Source organism: Otolemur garnettii, unplaced genomic scaffold, assembly GCF_000181295.1.
Source record: "Otolemur garnettii isolate 467f Iridium unplaced genomic scaffold, OtoGar3 scaffold00050, whole genome shotgun sequence".
Lineage (NCBI taxonomy): Eukaryota > Metazoa > Chordata > Mammalia > Primates > Galagidae > Otolemur > Otolemur garnettii.
Genome location: NW_003852445.1, coordinates 11,834,492 through 11,844,909, shown reverse-complemented (window position 1 = coordinate 11,844,909; position 10,418 = coordinate 11,834,492). Strand labels below are relative to the sequence as shown.

General features: G+C 37.5%; 1 protein-coding gene across 2 annotated transcripts in view; it reads right to left on the bottom strand.

Moving 5' to 3' along the window:
* Positions 1-104: 104 nt before the first annotated feature.
* SPATA5L1 (spermatogenesis associated 5 like 1) overlaps positions 105-10,418 on the bottom strand; it is a 16,211-nt gene continuing 5,897 nt past the window's right edge. The window contains exons 3-8 of one of the 2 annotated variants that reach the window (XM_003791798.1): positions 8,492-8,650; positions 6,181-6,390; positions 5,574-5,766; positions 3,398-3,528; positions 1,943-2,068; positions 105-437 (exon numbers count right to left, since the gene is read on the bottom strand). In XM_003791798.1, coding sequence (XP_003791846.1) covers positions 273-437; positions 1,943-2,068; positions 3,398-3,528; positions 5,574-5,766; positions 6,181-6,390; positions 8,492-8,650 — 984 coding nt within the window. In that variant the 3' untranslated portion in view covers positions 105-272. Of the gene's footprint in view, positions 438-1,942; positions 2,069-3,397; positions 3,529-5,543; positions 5,767-6,180; positions 6,391-8,491; positions 8,651-10,418 lie in introns of both variants that reach the window. The other variant, XR_002773866.1, reaches the window with a different exon arrangement.

The following is a 10,418-nucleotide window of genomic DNA, read 5'->3' as shown; positions in this document are numbered from 1 at the left end:
AAAAAATTACCAAAACCAGCCTCCTTCCAAAGGGGACCCACTTACAACAGCTACCCTTACAGCAAAATCAACAAACACACGCTTTCTTCCTCAAGTACATTAGCACAGTATTTTATATAGCTTTTAGAAATAATATGAGAATATGAGAAATAATAAGGCACAAGTTTTTTTATTTACAGGAAACAAAAATTCTAAAAGTATTAAGTTGCAAACTATTATCAAGTTCACATTTCACCTAGTGTGAACAATTGAACAAGGGTATAAAGTAATTTTTAAATATCTTCTAAGTCAGAAAATCCTTTCTTAAATAAGTTTTCATATAAAGTCAAGTCCTTGGGACTTAAGGATGGTTTTACAGTCCTAAGTGTTGTTAGAAAGTGCTCCTGTTTCACTGCGGTTGCTTCTAGTCCATTTTCTTGCAGGGCCAGCAAGGCAGCCTATAAGAGATAAGCAATAAAAAACAATTATTTACTTCATTTTTATTTTTTATAATATAAGGTAATATTTTAAAATCTGAATGTACCATCTCAGTCTCACTTTATAGGATTCCAATATTCATGTCACTAAAACTATTAAGTTAAAAATTTAAGTAAGATGATTAAAAATCCATTAGTAAGCCATAATTTCTTTTATATTACCTTCTAGTTTTAATTGGAAAACAAGCAAAAGCAAGCTGTTATAAACGCATATATTTTAAAGATGAAAGTGTAGCTTCTTGACCTCAGCGCTTTTATTGAGCACTGATCATAAAGGAAAAGATCAAACATACACACACTCCATGACCCTAAGAGTTTCCTCAGAGCCACATACATATAATAGACATAAATACACACATAAACAGACAGACATGCATAACATTGCTCACAGCAGCGTAATTCATAACAGGCAACAAGTACAAACACAAGTGTTCAAAAATAAAAGAATGGATAAACAGAATCTTCATTTGCACAGTATTATTGAGTGATGGAAATGAACAAACTATGGCTACATATAAACTCATGGCTGAATTTCTTCTTCAGTTAAAGCAGACAGAAAATATATACCATATGGTTCCATTTATATAAAATTCAAGACCAGGCAAAATTAATATTCCATGTTAGAACAGGAGAGTGGGTCCCTTTTGGAAGGAGGCAGGAACAGCAGTTGGGAAATGCCCAAAGAAATATTCTGGGAGTTGATAATGTTCTATTTCTTGACATGGTGATTATAAATAGCATGAACATTTTATGTTAGTTCAAGAAACTGTATCTTTAACATCACAACTTGGGAGGAAAAAAAGGAACTGTATCCTTATGATCTGTTCATTTTTCTGAATGTTATATTTAGTAAAAGTTTATAGATATAGACTTCTACCCACAATGCCTTTTTTTTTTTTTTTGCAGTTTTGGGGGGGGCTGGGTTTGAACCCACCACCTCCGGCATAAGGGGCCAGCTCCCTACTCCTTTGAGCCACAGGCACCGCTCCCACAATACCTTCTTTTGCCCTCAAAACATCTTACTGTGCCTTACAAGAACCTGCGTAGCTTTATTTCTTGCCATTCTCTACTTTAAGACTCAATAACGTCACACCATCTCCTACTGCTAAGAGATGCTCCTTGGCACATTTCCTCTGCCTCAAACATTCCCCCTTCCCTATCTTAGCTAACTTCCTAATCATCCTTTCAATTTCAGTTTACACATCCCCTCTCTCAGAAAGCTCTCTCTGACACATCAAGTTGGACTGGCGTCTTTCCCAAGTGCTGCACAGCACCTTAAAGTTCCCCAACTCACTGCGTCTTTCCAACTGCCAATTCAGTCTTCTAATCTGTCTCTCTCTACCCCTCATCGAAATGTGTGAAGCAGTCACACATAGAAGTCTTCTAGTAAATATTGCTGAGTGAATCAAGATTTGAATAGATCAAGAAATGTTTTGAACCACAGACATCTTTACTAATTAACTTACTTCTTTGCAGAGGTTTCTAAGATCAGCTCCAGAAAAAAAACAAGTTTCTTCTGCTAGGTTTTCTAAAGAGACATCAGGTCCTATCGGCATGTTTTTTGTGTAGACTTTTAAAATAGAAAGTCTGCCCTGGAACAAAATAAAAAATAATGTATTTATACATTATACAATGATATACAATGTATACAAAAATACACAATGATATTTTTCCATTACAAAGTATATGTGTATGTATTTTGTATTACAAAAATATATAATGATATTTTTCCATATACAAAGTATATGTATAAGAGAAACAAATAAAATAATTAACTTCTGATTTCTATGGGGTTTAAAAGACTAAGTCCCCAATGGCTTACATGGTAAAAAATAATGACATCATGAAAAATTTCAATAGTTTTATAATTTTAAAAAGAGTCAGGTATAGTGGCTCATGTCTGTAATCCTAGCACTCTGGGAGGCTGAAGCAGGAGGAGAGCTTGAGCTCAGGAGTTCAAGACCAGCCTCTCACAGAGTGAGATCCCATCTCTACTAAAAATATAAAAAAATTAGCCGGGCATTGTGGTGGGTGCCAACAGTCCCAACTACTTGTGAGGCTGAGGGAGGAGAACTACTTGAAGCCAGGAGTTTGAAGTTGCTGTTAGCCTCAGCAACAGAATAAGACTCTGTTTCCAAAGCAAAACAAAACAAACAAAACAAAATCCAACTGTAAATAGAGCTCTTTAAGAGAGAAGATCAATCTCTCTTGGGTACAAACAGTGCTGTTACATATGGTTTACAAAGCAAATATATGATTTACCTGGTAAAATTTAAAAGTATAATAGAAGGAAAAAATTCATCCTGTGTCTTTCACCACTCCCTGTCAGTAGCTCCATATTTTAAGGGCATTTACTGATTGACTGATTGTGAACACATTCTATAATCTCTGTAATCTCTAATTTCTCTACTGTACAATAATCTCCAAAACTCTTTTAGCCCCTTGTAACATTTTAGGATTCACCCATTGTAGTGGCAAGGTAATACTGAGAAGACTCAAGAGACACAGTGTTTCTAGTCTGCTGCAACAGCAAAATAACTACCAAAGCCGGGCCCAGTGGCTCACACCACTAATCCTACGACTTTGAGAGGCTGAGGTGGGAGGGAGTTTGATGTTGCACTGAGCTTTGATTATGCCTCTACACTCCAGCCTTGGTGTCATGAGACCCTGTCTCCAAAAAAAAGTAACTACCTTACCTTTAGGCTTATGTTTCTCTGAAAACAGAGCCAGAGTATTTAGCTAAAACAAGTGAAAATTATTATTTTATGAAGGACCACAAGAAGGTTGTAGAATTCAGTGTGAGTAGGACACCACATATACCTATATTAAGTTTGGAAGTCAATTCTGCCAAGCTCCTTAGAGCACTGACATTGATGTACTGTCAGAAGTGCTCACACATAGTAGGTGTGTACATTGATTACCTTTTGGTCTGGAGGTGGAATATAGATAATCTTATCTAGTCTTCCAGGTCGTAACAAGGCATCATCTAACACCTCAGGTCTATTTGTTGCTGCAACAATCATGACATTTAGACTAAAAATTTCTTGCATGTCTGAGGAAAAACAACAAAGTATTGTCAGTAAGTTGTTAATTTTTTTTTTAAGTTATAACGCAGAAGGTCAATTTGTTTTTAAATAAGGATATCCTTCTTTTAGGACCAGAATGCTTATATCCCCTTTCCAGACCACTTTCTTGATATCAAGGAAATCACTGATCAAAGAGCTACTGTGTGTGCATGGTGAAGAGCCATTTCTCCATGCGAGAGCGAATAAAAAGCTTTACCCCATAGCAGAGAATGCCTGTTTGGTGACCAGAGAGCACCTTAGCAGCCAGTGAATAATTTTTTGTTTTTTTGTTTTTTTTTTTTTTTTGAGACAGAACCTCAAACTGTCCCCCTGGGTAGAGTGCCGTGGCATCACAGCTCAGAGCAACCTCCAACTCCTGGGCTCAAGTGAGTCTCCTGCCTCTGCCTCCCAAGTAGATGGGACCACAGGCACCCACCACAATTGTTGTTTGGCGGGCTTGGGCTGGATTCAAACCTGCCACCTTAGGTGTATGTGGCTGGCGCCTTAGCCACTTGAGCCACAGGCACCGAGCCGCAGCCAGTGAATAATTACAAATTAAACGAACTACTCAAAAAGACAGACGCATACAACTAAGAGGCAGACATGTACAGCTATGAAAGGTCTTGGCGAATATATCCCTAAAAAGGAGAGATTTACTTTACTTTTTTATTTTTCTTTCCAGAGACGTAAATAATGACAATTAGTTTAAGTTGCAGGTATGAAAATCCTGGATCAAGAAATGTCTAAAAGCAGAGAGGGCCAAGCCTTACACATACTAAACATTCAAAATCATTTGTTGAACTGACTCATCAGAGCAGCTCTCCAGTGACACAATCCCTCAAAGTAGTAAGTTCACTCTATTTGCAAATATTTTCACAGAGGCTGTGTGAACACCTGCTAGAGACTGTAGAAGGAATTCCTGCGTTATGAGATGATTTGATTAAATAACCCCATGGGCCCCTTCTGATTCAATTATAGTACATATGTTCCTAAAGAGCTGCAAGATTCTCTTCTGTGCAAGAATTTTAAAAAGGAGAAACCAGAAGAGAAGAATAGAAGGAAAGGAAAATTTGCCAAGGATACCAAACTCTATCTGGAGATTTAGAATGAGAGGCAGAAGACTTCCAAAAGTCATTTTAGCGTCATTAAAACCAAAGAAACCCATTCCTCAAGAAAATTAAAAGTTTTCACCTATTATAAAGTTATGGGAAATAATCATCTGTCTTGGTTTTACATAAAAATTTTTAGAAAGGTATAAACAATGGTTTTTCAAGATAGATAAATAAGAATAAACTCCCTTTTCCAGTAGCAATAAGTAAAATTGCATTTCCTTTTTTTTGCAGTTTTTGGCTGGGACCAGGTTTTGAACCCACCACCTCTAGTGTATGGGGGCCGGCGCCCTACTTCTTGATCCACAGTTACCACCTCTCTTTTTTTTTTTTAAAGACAGAGTAGAGCAGCAGTTCTAAACCTATGGGTCGCGACCCACAGGAACTGTATTAAAGGGCCGCAGGATTAGGAAGATTAAGAACCACTGGAGTAGAGCATAGTAGTATCATCAAAGCTCAAAGAAACCTCAAACTCCGGGGCTCAAGTGACCCTCCTGCCTCAGTCTCCTAAGCAGCCAGAACTACCAGTATGCACCACCATGCCCAGCTAATTTTCCTATCTTTTACAGGTCTGTGTTGCTCAGGCTGGTCTCAAACCCCTAGCCTCCCAGAGTGATAGGAATACAGAAGTGAGCCACCACATCTGGCCATAGTTCTCATTCTTCGGCAAAATACAATTCACATTCATATATATCTAAGGTAATTTATTACAGAATTTATCTCACCTGTCCCAGCCAAATCACCATTTTAACTAGCTTTGTAAAAGTCCCAACAGAGTCAAACTGAAATTATATAAATCTGTGAGATGACTTCAGCATAAGATAAAGCTACAGCACATATGCATTCTATTTAATGGTGGCATGGATTTTTGGTGCATTCTGGCTAATAAATACCTCTTCATTTTTTCAGCTCCTGGTATTTACCCTGTTGATTTGATTTACTTCCTCTTCTCTCTATTGTCTTAAGTCCAACACCATCTAATTCATTGAGGAGAACAGAAAGAACTCTCTCTTGAACATCACATCCTGTTTTGCTGATTGACCGAGCTCCCAAGATAGAATCAATTTCATCCAAAAACACAATGGCTGGAGTATTTGCTCTTGCTTGTCGAAAAACCTTATTAGGAAAAAAATATTAAGCTATTCGTAATACCTATGTCATATGAAGGTTCTCTGCATTACTATTTATAACTTTTAAAATATAAATTAAGATGGAAATTCACCCAAATGTTAACACAATGGAGAAGACTTGTTTATACTTTCCTGTTATTTCCTAAATTTTCTATAAATAAACATATATAACTTTTATAATTAAGAAAAAGGCTAGTGTTTTGTTTTGTTTGCAGTTTTTGGCCGGGGCTGGGTTTGAACCCACCACCTCCAGCATATGCACATATGGGGCCGGTGCCCTACTCCTTTGAGCCACAGGCACTGCCCCAAGGCTAGTAATATTTTTTAAAACAAGGGTTATCCATAAGACATAAAATAAAAATTCAAATGTAAACTTAGAGACATTGAAAAATAAACAAACCTGAGACAAGACTTTTTCTGAATCTCCAACAAAAGGTGAAAAGAGATCAGCCCCACTCACTGAAATGAAAGAACAATGACAGCTGGTGGCCAAGGCCCTAACCAGAGTGGTTTTAGCACATCCAGGGGGCCCATAGAGGAGAATTCCTTTTGGTTGTGTCAGGCCCATTCTAGCAAATTCGCAAGGGTATTTAAGAGGCCACTCAATGCTCTGTAAGTAAACAAAAAGAAAAGTTGCCTTAGTATAACAGTAAAACATTAAATGATTCAGTAAGTTAATTTTTCATTCAACAACACTCTGGCATCTGTTATGAGCTAGAAATGCAGTCCATCCTCCACACAACAGCCAGAGACCTCATATATAACCTATGTCAGCTCACATCACTTCCTACTGAAAATGCTTACATGATTTCCCATTAGAACTAGAGTAAGATCCAAATCCAAACTCCTTTCTCACCACAGCTTACAAGGAGATACAACCTATCTCCCAAATACCTAGTTTGTTTCCATCTCAGAGCCTTTCCTCTCTGCCAGAACATCCCCCCAAGATTTTTATGTGGCTATCCGTCATTCAGGTTGCAGCTCAAGTGTCATTTCCTTAGAGAGGACTTGGTTAAAATAGAACCCCTCATTCTAGCCACTCTCTACACTATTGCCCATACTTCGCAACACTCATTAATTCACTTATTTTTCCACGTTCAGTTTGTCATTGTGCTCTGCTAGAATGTAACCCAAATTCACCTCTAAATCCCCAGCAACTAGAATGACACCTGCCTAAAGCAGGCACTCAATAAATGTTAAGTGAATACTGAATGAATCCTCATTACCTTTAAGGTGAATAGTTTTATCATCACCCTTTTACAGATACAGAAACTTGGGTTTATAACATTAAATAACTTGTCCAAGTCTTATTCCTGGCAGAACCAAGACACCAGCTCTTAACTGTTTCCCTACAAAAATGGGACAAGACCCCTCCCTGTACCTAAGCTACTCATTTTAGTTAGAGAGAACAGCTGTTAAACTGACAATCAAGCCTGAGAAGGGTATTACAAGGAGAAGGAACAACACATACAGAGATGCTGAAACCTTTTGACTTAGAGGATGGGGGTGGCTGGCTGAATTCACTGAGGCAGGGAATCTAACTGTGGGGGTAGAACTGATTTGCTGAGTTTGAGACCCATGGGGTTATCCAGCAGGCAGCCAGCTAAGTAGTTCTTATGATCAGAAGAAAAGTCTACTCTAGATAATCTAAACAGATTTTTGAATCAACAAGCGGACAGGTGAAGCCCCTCACATTAAGAAGATCATGAACACACAAACTGCAAAAAGAGGACTTCCAGGAGACTCTGGGAGCGCTGACATTTAAGGGAGGAGAGAGGAATGATGAGAAAGGCAGAGGGCTTAATATCTCAAAGCTAAGGAAACCGAGTGTTTCTAACAAAAAGGTGTGGCTAATTCCTTACACATCTTATGAAGATTAAGTGAGACAATGCATAAAAAATATTAGTGCATATCATATGTGCTCTTACTCACTGACTCAGGATTCCAGGGTTCACTGGAAATAAAGCTCCTAATTAAGATGAATAAATTATAATTGATACTAATGAAACCTAATTCCTTAGGGCAGGTCACATGTAGGTGAATTAGCAAAATCAATTTATCAAACTGCAAAGCAGGTGAGGAGATGTGAAGAGTGTACCCCTCAACTTCCATGATGAAAACCAGCCTAAGTAACCACCTAGGCCACACTGACAGTTCACCCTGACTGTGCTTTTACCAGTCCTTATCCTGTGCCCATTTACTGTCTTCTGTGTCAGAGGTGCAAAGCCCACAAAGTAAGGATGGTTTTCACCTTTTAAACCTGAAAAAATGTCAAAATTTTCTGACACGTGAAAATGACATGATTTCAGTGCCCTAAATAAAATTTTATGAAAGTACAATTACTCATTAATGTATTGTCTATAGCCACCTTTGCAGTACAAATGGCAGAGCTGAGCAGCTGCAACAGACTGTACGGCCCATTAAGCTTCAGATTTTACTATTTGGCTGTTTACACAAAATCTGTTCACCTGTTCTAAATTATAAAATCTTTAAAGCAAAACACAAAGAAGGCTGAGGTGGGAAAGTATAAAAAAATTTTGATTATCTATCAAAGTCCACTTAAAGAAGGACTGGAAAGTGATCACTGGATTTAGATATGAGACTTGCTAGTGACAGCAGCAAAAGCAGCTTCAGTGCAGTAGTTTTCGTCATAAATACACAGACTGTTACTCTGTAATTTTCTGCTAGCATAAGCAGATCGTCTGTTTTACCTGTTTTAACTTCAGTTTTATATCGTCAAGGCCACCAATCTGCTCCCACCCAACAGGCTTGATGTCCATCCGTCCAACGACACTTCGTAATGATGAGGGTTGAATCTTTTTAAAAGCTTCGAGGAAGTCTGTTTCATCAATCACAGGGTTGTCCTGATTCTGAAGAAATATCCAAAAAAGCAAAATCAAACAAAAAATTAGGTGGGCCTTTTTTGTGGCACATAAGCAAAATTACTTTTGTAAAAGCAAAATCCTGTTTTGAATTTGTAAATCTATCTTATCATTATAAAATGGATTTATGTATATAGTACACAAACTGTCTCCCACCAACTCCCACTAATATTCATCCTCAGCAGATATCAACAGTTTCTTCCAGTACATTTTCTGGCAATAAGCATATGAATATCCTTTTAAACAGATATGCAAATGAGACCATACTATATTTATCTGCACTTATTTTTTCACTTAGAAATATTTTCATGTCAACTAATATGGTTCTATGTCTCTCTTTTTGATGATTGCACTGAATAAATGTACCATAACTCCATCTTTCTAACAAACATTAGGTCATTCCCAGTCTTTTGTCTTTAAATAAAAACAATGCTGGGGTGGTGCCTGTGGCCCAAAGGGGTAGGGCACCAGCCCCATATACCAGACGTGGTGGGTTCAAACCCGGTCCTGGCCACAAAAAAAAAAAAAAAAACCAAAGCTGCAACTCAAAGTCCTTGTGTTTGTGTTCAAGTATTTTATGTAATTATTTTCTCAAAGTATAATTATTAGGTTTAAGAGTATGCACATGTAAAATTTTGACAGCTATTACCAAATTGTCCTCAAAGGAAGCTGCATCAACTTATTCTTGTCCAGTGACATGAAACTGCCATTCTCCCCATACATCCTCAATACTGGCTATTACCAAACTCTTAAATTTCTGCCACTGTGGCAGGAAGAAATAGTATTCACTATCATGTTAATTTCTTCAATTCAGAGTGTGGTAAAGAAAATGATAAAATTAAAATATCACTTTTGCAACCATCACAGAAAAGGCTGTTTGGGGCCAGAACTAGATGCTACATCAAGGTAAGTGAAAGTTTACTGAGGAGCAGGATATCTCAAAATATTTCCCCACAGATTTGTTATTAGTGGCAAAGGAAAAAACAGGAGCTACATAATGGAGAAACTGGACACTGCCTTGACGACTGAGCAAAATCAGCATGATGGGTGCTGATAGACATCTTGTGCCTCCACGTGTGACACTCTTAAGGATATAATGTTGCTTATGTAGTATTCCCAGTGGGGACTTAAACCTGAACCTGACTTGCACTCAGTTATGACAATGTCAAATGTCTCAGACAAAAAATGCATTCAAGAGTCAAAGAGACTACAAACTAAACACAACCCATTATCCTGGATTAGAGCCTGTAGGAGAGGGGGAAAAAATGCTAAAAAGATTGGGACAATAACCAAAATGGTAATTATGAATTGTAGATTTTAGAACATTTCGTATCGATGTTAAATTTTCTGAATATGACTAAATATGACCATACCGTAGTTACATATAGGAACCTCCTTGTTCTTAGGAAATAGACATTAAAATGTTAAGGGATAAAGAATCATGATATATGCAACCCATTCTCAAATGGTCCAAAATAATTACATGCACATATACACTGGGGGGAAGGGAGACAGAAAATGATAGAACTAATTTGGCAAAATGTTAAAAATTAGTGATTTTGAATAAACAGTTTAGTGAAAGTTCTTTGTATCTTACAATTTTTCTGTAAGTTTAATATTTCAAAATTTTTTAAAAAATCATAAACCAAAATGCCAATATACTTTTTAAAAATTAAGCATTACTGGCTCGGTGCCTGTGGCTCAAGTGGCTAAGGCGCCAGTCACATACACCTAAGGTGGCAGGTTCAAATCCAGC